Source organism: Colias philodice, chromosome 3, assembly GCF_061535455.1.
Source record: "Colias philodice isolate Cphi_HAF_F1 chromosome 3, ilColPhil1 Martin Lab GWU primary, whole genome shotgun sequence".
Lineage (NCBI taxonomy): Eukaryota > Metazoa > Arthropoda > Insecta > Lepidoptera > Pieridae > Colias > Colias philodice.
In genome coordinates, this window is record NC_143088.1 from 6,461,508 (window position 1) to 6,473,956 (window position 12,449).

A 12,449-nucleotide genomic window follows, 5' to 3' on the forward strand; every position below is an offset into this window, starting at 1 on the left:
CAAGCTATATCTCCAGGTATACCAATTAACCTAACCAATTACTTCACAATTTAAAACCTACTTCTAATATTAACCTTAAGTTTCCAAAGATTAGCGCGTTTGAACAAACAACTCTTTCTTTTTACTTATTATATATTTTAGATAAATTGTATTACGCACCTTTTGACGTTTTTTTCGTGGCGAATTTATTTCCTTAGATGTACTGGCTACTGGCTCCATTATACGTAATAACAAATAAAATTAACGCAACAATTAAAGTAACAACAATAAAAAAGTGATAACGAAACAATAACAAAATTAACAATAACAACCAGATCCGCGATATATGCAAAGCAATGAAACAAACTCGTACGCATTCGAAACTCGAATGATGCGTTTATTTCAAAATGGCGTCCCGATAGTTCACAATCCCTGCGACGGACGCGTTCCGGTACCAAGAAACACAAACGATAGCGCTTTGCGTCGTTAAAATATGATCCGACTAAATTAAATAGGTTGTTACTTTCATATAACCCGTCTATATTTCATGTCGATTGAATATGGTCAATTTATTATTATCTCGCAGTATAAAATGTTTACTTAGTAAAAGATGTTTGTTTACATAATTTATAGCTTCTCGTGACGGGTACTTTAGATAATAATCATATTCAGGGTAATCAATGTGATAAAATATTATTCATCACACTGAGACTGGCTAAGAGCTTAGTATTTGGCATAAGTATAAGCTACTGTCTATGACTGTCAAATTATAAACAGGAAACAACACATTTTCATACCTGACGAACTGCCACAGAACACTTGCTCCAATTCTTCTGGATAGAAAATCTTGAGATTTGCTAATGGGAATACTGATTCAAATCCTTCTTTAAACGCTTCCATCTGCTTTATAACACCTGTATCAAATGAAATTGTATACATTAGACTATTAGTAGAGGGATCTACATAGATGAGCCACACAGACAGGATTAACAATTTATTTGATTCATTTTATTCCATGCACATAATATGATATCCACATCACCACTATAATTGAAAGGGAGAAAAAAAACATTAAAACAGATGAATATATAGTCCATACCTTCATAGAGCAGCCAGTGCGTGACGAGCGCAATGTACTGGTGCAGGTTGTGCGCGGTGACGGGCATGTCGCGGCCGCCGCGCCGCAGCTCCGTGCACCCGTCGCCCGGCAGGATGAAGTCCAGCCCCAGCTCCTCGATGGGGCATCCGTCCAGCTCCAGTGCGTTTATCTATATGTACAATCATTATATTATTAGTTAATTTTGTTTGTTGTATGTATGGAAATAATGTAAGTGCATAGAGCCTAATATTTTATATCAGTATATTAAAAATTGCAATATCTCTATCTAGCGCTGGTCATTTTTAAAGTGCATATGGTCACGATTATTAGCGGGGGTTGTTATCACATTAATGTCGGCCTTTTCTTATCTGAATCTATGATAGTTCCATAAAATTTACTTATCACTATTTGTAAGCTAATATTTATTCACATAAGAGTTACTGAAATATGTTGTGTGTGTAAAAATCTTTACATATATAAACAAAATGGTACATACCATCTGATTCCGCTGGTCGGGCGAGTGGCGGGTGTCCGCAGCGAGGGCCTGCGCGCGCTCGGCCACGCGCCGCAGGCGGCACAGCGAGCGCCACAGCTCCGGCGCCACGTGCCGCACGTCGCTCAGCCCCAGCCACTGCTGCTCGCTCACCGCCCAGCGGTACATCGACACCGACAGCGGGATGTCCACCTAACATACACGTTATGTTTTTAAATATACCTTGAAAAGATTGTTTTGACATTTTGAAAAATGACAAAAACATATTATGTATAAAAGTTTAAAAGAAAATAAGGTAAACCAATATCAGAAGTGGGAAATTAGAAATAATTACCATTCTGGAATCCATAACAGCTTTGGCCATAAATTTGCCAAGGAAGCGGAATTTCGCTTTGACTCTGGAAAGATGTGACGCTCTTGCGTTGCGTCCGATCGCTTGAGGGAAGAGACCGCAAGGCCACGACACATACGTAGCATCTGGTGCCGGAGACGGTATCGAAGTTTCCTTTTCTAATTCCGAAGGCTCCGGGGAGCGATCCTCGTCAAGGTTGAGGGCATCGCGTACTGAGGAAGCCAAACGCGCGGCCGCGTCGGACGACCGGTCGGAGACTACAGTCGGTTGGCTCTTCACTATCTCGCCGCCAAAGGAGGTCGGCTTCTGCTTGAAGTTCTCACTACCGTGCCACAAGTCGAGATCAGCCCGTTGCAATTCTTGCGAAACGAGCGCGTAAAATTCTAATGTCGGTCCCAAACCGGTGCCGACTTCGTTTTCATATTGTATTTCAAGAAGAGCCTGGAAAATAAATTTATTGAATTATATTCAGTATACAATTGAATTAAAATATGAAGGATTTAATAAGGCAATAATAGATAACTTTTTATTCAATACATACATTTTGTTGCGATGTTATTACTATTGTTATAACAATTTTAGCTTGATGTAATAACAGACCATACATCATATATCATGAATTAATAGTATGAAATAAATATGAATGAATGAATGAAAGAAATGAATGAAAAATTCTTTATATAGGATACATTAATTTATAAACTAAAAATATGGTATATCCCGTTGATACATATTTCTCCTGCTATAGTTGATGTGGTGGTGTGGGAAGCGAGTAGTGACCTTGGAGTGCGCAAACTCGTGCATGACGTGCTCGGCCTGGCGCAGCACGTTGTGGCGCTGCACGGTGCGCTTGCGGCGGTCGAGGCGCGGCGCGATCCGCTCCGTGTGTTGTTACCTTGGAGTGCGCAAACTCGTGCATGACGTGCTCGGCCTGGCGCAGCACGTTGTGGCGCTGCACGGTGCGCTTGCGGCGGTCGAGGCGCGGCGCGACCCGCTCCGTGTGTTGTTACCTTGGAGTGCGCAAACTCGTGCATGACGTGCTCGGCCTGGCGCAGCACGTTGTGGCGCTGCACGGTGCGCTTGCGGCGGTCGAGGCGCGGCGCGACCCGCTCCGTGTGTTGTTACCTTGGAGTGCGCAAACTCGTGCATGACGTGCTCGGCCTGGCGCAGCACGTTGTGGCGCTGCACGGTGCGCTTGCGGCGGTCGAGGCGCGGCGCGACCCGCTCCGTGTCGCTGGAGCCCGGCGCCGGCCCGCGCTCGCCGCCCGCCTCCAGCAGCCGCTGCAGCGCGCGGTCCCGGTCGAACGACACCACGTAGAACAGCAGGTGCCGGCACTCGAACGGCAGCACGAACGGGCTAGGGTACAAAGTGAAAGTTAAATAAATATATACATGGGACGTAATTGATTGCGTATATATTATACTCAAAACGATATAATCTATGATGTATAACATTGAAGAAACAAACAACTAAACAAACATCATTTTTTCAACTTTGATTGATGATTATTTTGACATAATATCCTCTGATCTGATCCTCTGACCGATCAAACTATAGGGCAACTTAAAATCATAGTTATACACAAACATCCAATTGTGAACTCACCATGCATACGCAATTTTCTTTAGCCAAGGTGGTAAGTTTCCTGTCATGATCACTAATGGATCTTGCAGTTGGCGATTTGCTTTGGCAGCGAGCTGTAAAATAGTAACATCACAATTAGTACAAGTAAATATATCATTTCAAGTACAAAAGAATTAAGCTGTAAAAATTTTATACGGATAATGGACACGTATGTAAAAAATTTATACGGATAATACACCGTCAAAAATCGATTTTCAAATCACAGCAATGTTTCCCATCGTTCAAGTTGACACTTCAGTATCTTAAAGCGTACCTTATTATTAATGAACTCCGAGTTGGGCACGAGCGGGCGGTGGTCGGGCAGGCAGGCGGCGCGGTACAGCGTGTGCCAGTGGCGCGAGAGCGCGTGCAGCGCCCGCAGCAGCGACAGCGCGGGCAGCGACGCGTCGCGCACCTCGCCGCCCCACGCGCCCGCGCCGCCGCCCGCGCGCAGCATTACCGCTACGGAGCGCGCGCGGGACGGGACCACGCCCTCTGTACACACACACACACACATCACATTAGTAACGTAATAGGCGGGTAAGCCCTCTTTGCCAACAAAGTTTTACAAGTAACTTATAGAGACTCAAACTTCCTTTATATTATGACCAATGAAGCATCGCGTATCACGTATTTTCACATTGCTTATTTACTAATGATTTATGATAAGTTTTAATATAACTGAAATCTGAATTAATACTATTAACTTAGAGTCTGGTGACTCAATAAATAAATAAAAAACATACCTAACAAGTGAATAAAAATACGAGTCTACTAATTTATTTTTATGAAAAAATTCTTAACAATATCAAATGTTATGTCAAACATGTATTACCAGTCCACAATAAGTCAGGTTTCCGTCTTGACGACATCTTTGTAGGTTGTCCTTTGCCCTTGCGCGAAGCGGCTGCGTCAGTGCGTGGTTGCTCGCCGCCTTCAATGGCACGGTAATAGATAGTGTGCGTTTGCACCCAAATACCGGCGTTAGCTAAAATTATACAATAAAATGATATTATTTGTTTCTACAAAAAACCAAGAAGATTCCGTTTTGACACAATATATTATTGATTTGGAATATTCGCTTACCTAAAGGAGTTTCTGTGTCTGTGTCTGCATCATTCTGTTCGCCGAATTGTCTCACGGCTTGATATACAGTCATGTTATACGGTAGTACCGTGTCTCCAATTAAGAATTCCAATTTGTGATCCGCACTGTAAACATAAAAGATAAATGTATAGGCATAAGTCAGCAATTATAAAACACACTACAATTAAAAGTACGCGGATGATATACAGTTGTATATCTCATTCCATCCGTCTCAAACTCCTGATGCCATTGCTGAACTAAACTCAGACCTGGTGCGTATATCGAAATGGTCGGAGAAAAATTCACTTGTTCTTAATCCAGCAAAGACCAAATTCATGGTTTTGGGAACACCGAGGTCGGTCGGAAAAGTCATTGAATTCAATCCGATATTAAACATTGATGGTCAAGCTGTAGAGCGGGTCGTCGAAGCTCGAAATCTCGGGATCGTTTTCGATGAGCATCTCAGGTTTGAAAAACACTTCCAAGCTACTATATCGAATTGCTTCTACAGGTTAAAGCTACTTTATCGCATCAGGAACTACATTACCACACCCTTACGTATAAGGCTCTGTGAGGCACTAATTCTCTCGAAATTTAATTTCGGAGATACCATGTACGGTGCAATGTTGCTTGCAAGGACCAGGAATGCAATACAGCGGGTTCAGAACGCGTGTGCTCGGTTCTGTTGGGACATACCTGCAAGAGATCATGTTACACCATATCTAATCGAAGCAAAAATGCTCAACATGGAACGACGCAGGCGCCTTCACTTTGCTGTGATGCTTTTTGAGGTGGTGACGTCTCAAATACCTAAATACCTGCATAGTAAGCTTAGATGGGTTGGTGAGAGAAATGGCTCGCACTTCACAAGAGCATCCACATTCATGTTGGTTATGCCAAGATACCACACAACCGCTTTTAGAGGCAGTTTTGTATACAACGCAACTAAGTGTTGGAATAACCTTCCGCCGCCGCTACGTGAGTCGATTTCCAAACACTCTTTTAAGTATAAGTATAAAACACACCTCATTAGCGATTTCGTCGGGAAGCCTTAGTTGCGTTGTATATAATATGCATTCAATATATATATGTAATATAATTTATCATTATTTATTTATGTAATATAGGTATTGATGTTTATTTCATTAATTTGTAGATTTTAATATTATATAAATAGTAAAAACACTTACTTATTAATTTAAATTTTTCTAGTTTGTTTTATTGTATTTTATGTTATTTAACTATATTTTATTATTCGGGACACTTTAGACTTACGCGTCTGTTGTCTGGTTGGGCCCTGAAAACCAGCGCTATGCCGACCGTGGTGCGGCGTAGCATATGCTGAGTGGCCTTACCCTTTAGGTCACCAGTCGCCACACAAATATTTATAATAGCTTTTTAGCTCTTAATTTTTTCTTTTTTTTTTTTTTATCCCTGTTTATTTTCTATAGTCTTTAAGAGTGCTCTTGTTATTGTTTTTTTATGTGGTGGTGGTACTTTGGAGATCCTAATAAATGTATTTTATTCTTATTCTTATTCTATTCTTAAAATTTTCGTTTTTAGAAAATTGGTACAACAGAATATTTCATAAAGGTTTTACATACACTCTTAAAATGGAGTAAACTTTATTTGGCCCGTAGGTTTTACATACTTTAAATAGTAGCTTGGAAATTTGCAATTTATTGAGTAATATCAATGGTATACTAACTCAGTAGTAGCGTGGTGTGTGGTAGCGAGCGTGTCGTCCACATCGTCATCGGAGCCCGCTTCGTCATCCGTGTGCGGGCCCGTTCCGCCCTCGCGGCTGCGGGCTTGTGCGTAACCGCGTTGCGCGAGATACCTGCATGATTAAATTAATTATTATATTTTTAAGTAGATTTTTATACGGTAATTATTAATTGTGTAAAATATAGACAACTACACATAGTTTTATCGGAATATCGTTTGTAGAACATTGCTACGATAGTCGTTTATGTATAGCTACATAAACGAATATCGTACTATGTGAGGAACGATGAAAGAGGATTTGAATTCGTATTCTTTTACTTACCGTTCTATAGCCTGTACTAATGCTAGAGGGTCTATCCGTACTACACCACCCTTCCATTGCTTCAATGTGTTACATGAAGGATGGCGTTTGAGATCACACTACAAGGAAAATATCATTATTTTAGAAATGAAAAATGCAGCAAATGATAGAATATCAATAAAATTTATGTTAAAATTTTCGGCGGGTTTTAATTTCATGGTAATTTACATTTTATACAGCATTAAAATATAAAAAATAGACTTCATCAAACAATAAATTTTGCAAAATTTTAAAACCATTTTAAATTACTGTCACATTGGTTACTTTAGTTAAATAAAATGGTGTCTCACCATGAGCTGATGCGTGTTGAAGAACTTGAGCGCGGAGGTGGCTGGGCGCGCGGGCAGGTCGTGCACGCGCACCGGGAACTGCTCCAAGTGGGACACGCACGCGTTCACCTTGCACACCAGAGCGCTCAGCGCACCCGCACCGCTAGCTGCGAACGCACCCATTGCACCTGCTTTCTCCAGCCACTCGCCCTCGCTGCAAAAAGTATTCAATATAGTAAGCAGATTCAACGGATATTGTGTTTATTCCTCATTAGCACTGTTTAATGTGCTGTTTTGTATTTGTGGATTTAACTATGAATAAAATATGATTGAGCTAAGTTGAAGTTTAATCTGTTATGTTTTTAGAAATTAAAGACTTTTTAACGGATTTTAAACGCGATTTATTCATTCTATTATTTTCCCGACGTTTCGAACACTTTACAGCGAGCGTGGTCTCCCCGTGACCACGCTCGCTGTAAAGTGTTCGAAACGTCGGGAAAATAATAGAATGAATAAATCGCGTTTAAAATCCGTTAAAAAGTCTTTAATTTCTAAATGTATAATACTCGCGTAAAACCAAACATCAGAAAATACTGTTATGTTTTGTTGATATAAATTTTGAATAAATTACAATTTTAAACAAAAAGACGTGAGTAAAAAGTAGATGTAAACGGATTCAGTCCCTAATGCTATTTACTTACTCTGGAGCTAATGGCATATCAGCGAACACGTGTAGGAAGAGACGGAGGCGGTCTTCACAAGCAGCTATTTGCTCAGCGGAATCCCGCCCTTCACCTTCACCCTCGCGCTCGCCCTCGGTAGACTCAGTGTCAGAGTCCGAGCCAGTCAAGAATTGCAACAGGGCACCGATCACACCCGAGTGGTTTATCTGTGATATACAAATAAAATATTGAAACATTAATAAATTGCTATCTATGTATTTCGAGTTCAAATTCACTAATTAAATTTAAAATTTGATAAAATATTATTGGCAACTTGTAAAACTTGGTGAACAACCCAGTTTTACTTAATTATCCTTTAAATTATTCAGGCTGAAAAAAAGATCTATGCAATTGACCTTTCAAGTGCATCATGCATAGTCACTCGAATTATTATTTTACCAAGGCTTAACCTGTTTCGAACAAGGTTTTTCAGTGAAAATAACGAAGTTATCATTTCTTTACAGTATGTATACTATGTATGAATACATTTTGTAGTATTAATATATTATTATATGTACCTCGAAGGGCGACAAGTCGTGGTGTGTCAGCGTGTCGCGCAGCACGACGAGCGGCGCGCGCGCGTGGTCGGCGCGGCGCGGCAGCGCGGCGGCCAGCGCGGCCAGCTGCTCCAGCGCGCCCGCGCCGCCGCCCAGCGCGCCCCACTCGCGCTGCAGCCGACCGGCCACGCATTCTATCCACTCGCGCACCTTCTCCCTGTGTAGCGTAGTATGGAATTAGTAATTGCTGATAGCAAGACACGTCAGAGACACAAAGAACTCAAACTCAAACATTTATTTATTCAATTAGACTTCTTCCAGAAGCACTTTTGAATCGTCATTACATTCTTTAAATTTACCACCGATTCGGAAAGCAGTATCTATGGAGAAGAACCGGCAAGAACTGTCCTGTTATTCTTACGCGACAACCCTCCATGGATTTTCATCTTCCATATATTCCTTAATGCTGTAGTAGGCTCTCTGAACTAATACATTTTTTAAATAAGTTTTAAATTTAACACTACTAAACTCTTTAATACTATGCGGAATTCTATTGTAAAAACGTATACCTTGGCCCATAAATGAATTTTTAACTTTAGCTAACCTATAAAATGGCATTTCAATTTTATTTCTATTCCTTGTGCCATAACAGTGTCTATCTCCTACTTTTGTGTGTAAGTCCGCGTTTTTGTGTACATGTAAAACATTATTAAATATATACTGTGATGGTACAGTGAGGATACCAATATTCTTAAAGAGATCTCTTAGTGAGTCCCGAGCACGTAAATTATATATAGAGCGTATATGGCTCTTTTCTGTAATATAAATATAGTTTCTATATCTGCAGCCCTGCCCCATAGTAGAATTCCATAGGACATAAAGAAGAAATTCATTCATTTCATTTTCATACGAAATATATATTATTTCATTGTTTACAAATATTTCACAAACAACAATTTAATTATATCGAACAAATCATATTAGTTTAAAAACAACTGAATTCGTTTGCTATAAACAATAGTTAAAGATTTGAACTAAGGTAGAGATCATAATTTCCTTTCATCTCAAACTTTTAATGGAAAGGTCAAATTCTTATCTTGGACCAAAAAAAAAGAAAGTATTTTTCGAATAAAGCAAAGTAAATTGGAAAGTATACAAGTTTGAGTAATCTTTCTTCCAATATAAAAGTATAACTCACTTGTTCTGCAGCGAGAGATTAGCGGAAGCTGGCGGCGAAGCGAGCAGTGCCGTGTCCTTGTGCGCGTGCGGCGAGCGGCCCCAGCGCGACGGGTTCAGCGACGACAGGAATGACGACGTTTTGGACGTGCCGCCCATACGGCTCGCTGACCGACCCGCAGCTGCTACGCTTGACGCTGCGAAAACAGTTTTGTGAAAATGTGATACAAATTGCATCTTACTTTAAAGATCAACCGATGATATTGTATTCTCAAAACACACCAAACGAGATACTAAATCAATATTATTTTATACTTATTATTAACAGTAATTCAACATACATTTTATTTTCTTAACTGAACAAAAGTGTAATCAGTGAATAATAAACGATATCGTAAACTACACAACATTTTTATACAAACTGTGTTATAACTCAAAGAAGAGAAAACATGACTGAGGGAAAGATTATCACTCAATTAGATTTGAAATAAAATAACAAACACATACAGTGCGCCACATTAGTAGACACGGAGGGCGTGTGCGGCTGGCTCGTGTGTCCCGCCAGCGCATGATGCCCCAGCGTCACCTCCTCACGAGTGCGCGGTCGGCGTGCGCCCGCGCCGCCCGAGCGCTTCACCGCGCGCTTGCGCTTCAGCATGTCCGCCAGTTGCAGGGGGCTGTTGGATCTGACACGTTAGTAATATCGTTAATTGCATATGAAGTCTTTTTTTTTTTCAAAGTGAACACACGAAAAGGTATATGCATAAGAACATGAAAAGTGTAATAACGCGAAGTAAATCTGGGAAGTCTGCCCGTTAGGAAACAATTTCTAGACATTTATTCATATATTTTAATGTTTGATGTGCATTTATGTATTTATTAAAAATATGTATTTTAAATATGAGGAATGCGTTTATCATCTCATATTTTAAATATTTTTCTTCTCACCTGTGTACTGTGGTGGTTGTTTGGTGTGTAGATGCCGAGGTTGCTGGGCCGGGTTCAGTCGATTCAGTGGCCGCTACTATAAATAATTAAAAAAGATTATGAACATCATATACCATTGACATTTAATATTTTATTATAAATACACCCTTGTTCCAATCATAAGTTTTCAATTTAACATATTGATTTGTAATATCGATTCTTCGAAATATTATTATTAGTAGCAAATTAAAAAACATATACACTTACACAGTGTGCTAGCTATAAATGATCCAGAGGCGGAGAAAGCGAGTGAAATATTGTTGTGTTCGAGCGAAGACGCCGATGTAGAGGCGGGCGGCGATGAGTTGCCGCTAGAGCGAACACTGGCTCCGCTTGGTGACTGCAAACAATCATTTTGATTAATAATTATTATAAATGAATCTGATACAAAAATAATTGTTAAAAAACACAAATATAACAAAACATTGTAAAAAGTCAGAAAATCTATAAGATGTTGTATTAATTCACGTCGAACTGGGATAAAAAAAATATACAAAGTCGAAATGTATCTTTCGAAGGTGAAAAAAAATCGGACACAAATTAAGAATTTTTTTATATTAAAATAGTAGTGCAAATTAAGTATATTGTAGTGTATTATTCAAACAAATAAATAAATACAAACCTTGAGTTTAGCTTGTCTAGCCGGTTGTGGAGTAGGCGCCTTCTGAGCCAACTGTGCTACTTGATGCAGTACGCCCTCTCGGCGGAACTGCACACCCATCTCTTCGGGCAAACGTTGCATTAGTATTTCTGCTAGCTGGAGAGATCCGACCACAATGCGAAGGTCGCTTGAAGCCATCATGCCAGCAATGTGTGATGATATAACCTGGTAAATAATCACCTAATTAGAACTTGTTTTTGACTTTAGAAATTTATCTGCAAACATTGTATCGATTTTGTTTGAAATAGGAAAATAATAACTAAAAAAATGATATATCAATTCAGATTCGCAAATATGACCAGAATGTACATGTTTTGTTTAGCATGGAAGTGATATTTTAATTAATTTAAAATATTCAATTTTAGAAACAAGGAGGAGAATATTATTTATAACAACAAAAAGTTAACAAAGTGTATATCCATTATCCACACGTGACACGCACCTGTGTCTTGAGCACTTGCCGCAGGAGCGCGGCGTCCGCGTAGTAGACGCAGCGCAGGATCGCCTTGAGCGCCTGCGAGCGCACGGCCGGCCCCGCCGAGCTCCAGTACACCTCGTGCAGCACCGCCAGCAGCGCGCGCACCAGCCCGGGGCTCGAGCGCACCATCGCTATGCGCGGGTCTGCAAACAGCGACACACATTCTCATTTCACGCATTACATATTTATTGTTATGATCATAAAACTGACCAATTTGCACACTAAAATTAAAAAAAGTTACTTAATTAAAAACTTGCAATGAACAATTATAACCGTTATCCATTATTAAAATAATAATGTAAAGATTACAATACAATACACTATTTAACACACACATAAATATATAGAAGAAAACAAAAGATAACCGTGCTTAATATGTGCCCTATTGGCAACAATTAGGTAGAATTGTTTAATGAAAAAATAAAAAAAACCATTGCAAAGAATCTAAATATGAATTAGCACAAGTTCAAGCATTTTTTAATAGAGTAATAATAATATTATAAGTGATAGAAACTAACCAGGTGCCTGCGCGTCAGCACTAGCCGCAGCGCCGGGCGCGCTGGCGGGCGGCAGGCGCTGCACGGGGCGCGCGGTGCCCGTGTGGTCGTTGAGCTGCTGCATCGCCGTCAGGTCCACGGTGTACGAGCGGCCGAGCGTCGCCAGGCACACCTCCTCCTCGCCAGCCGCCGCGCCCGCCTCCAGCGCGCGACATTCTGCCCAAGAATAACATCTCCATACACCTGTGTGATCATAATTGTTTGCGTAAACATTATATTTGTTCTGTGTACGGTGCTTGAGAGACTAAAGTTCTACATATTCCTGGTAAACTCGTTCTAGATATCCAAAGATCAAACTTACTAATATGGGAACAATAAGCATCAGAAAGTGAAAATAAACATAACTTAATTTATAAATGAAATATGTATAACTTAGTTAA

The 12,449-nt window shown here is 40.2% G+C and overlaps 2 protein-coding genes across 7 annotated transcripts in view; both read right to left on the reverse strand.

The window, feature by feature from the left end:
* The window catches only part of LOC149489688 (THAP domain-containing protein 1-like), a 147,140-nt gene that overhangs the window by 105,056 nt on the left and 29,635 nt on the right, over positions 1 to 12,449 (reverse strand). The gene's annotated exons all lie outside the window — the stretch shown is intronic.
* The window catches only part of ctrip (E3 ubiquitin-protein ligase ctrip), a 39,038-nt gene that overhangs the window by 2,245 nt on the left and 24,344 nt on the right, over positions 1 to 12,449 (reverse strand). For 3 of the 6 annotated variants that reach the window (XM_089714425.1, XM_089714424.1, XM_089714423.1), the window contains exons 17-33: positions 12,031 to 12,252; positions 11,477 to 11,655; positions 10,996 to 11,199; positions 10,581 to 10,713; positions 10,335 to 10,410; positions 9,894 to 10,072; positions 9,409 to 9,583; positions 8,232 to 8,427; positions 7,693 to 7,880; positions 7,013 to 7,205; positions 6,684 to 6,781; positions 6,342 to 6,473; positions 4,634 to 4,758; positions 4,383 to 4,535; positions 3,822 to 4,042; positions 3,530 to 3,621; positions 2,705 to 3,280 (exon numbers count right to left, since the gene is read on the reverse strand). In XM_089714425.1, coding sequence (XP_089570551.1) covers positions 2,815 to 3,280; positions 3,530 to 3,621; positions 3,822 to 4,042; positions 4,383 to 4,535; positions 4,634 to 4,758; positions 6,342 to 6,473; positions 6,684 to 6,781; positions 7,013 to 7,205; positions 7,693 to 7,880; positions 8,232 to 8,427; positions 9,409 to 9,583; positions 9,894 to 10,072; positions 10,335 to 10,410; positions 10,581 to 10,713; positions 10,996 to 11,199; positions 11,477 to 11,655; positions 12,031 to 12,252 — 3,032 coding nt within the window. In that variant the 3' untranslated portion in view covers positions 2,705 to 2,814. Of the gene's footprint in view, positions 1 to 776; positions 894 to 1,078; positions 1,248 to 1,574; positions 1,764 to 1,905; positions 2,365 to 2,704; positions 3,281 to 3,529; positions 3,622 to 3,821; positions 4,043 to 4,382; positions 4,536 to 4,633; positions 4,759 to 6,341; positions 6,474 to 6,683; positions 6,782 to 7,012; positions 7,206 to 7,692; positions 7,881 to 8,231; positions 8,428 to 9,408; positions 9,584 to 9,893; positions 10,073 to 10,334; positions 10,411 to 10,580; positions 10,714 to 10,995; positions 11,200 to 11,476; positions 11,656 to 12,030; positions 12,253 to 12,449 lie in introns of those variants that run through there. The other 3 variants (XM_089714428.1, XM_089714427.1, XM_089714426.1) reach the window with 3 other exon arrangements.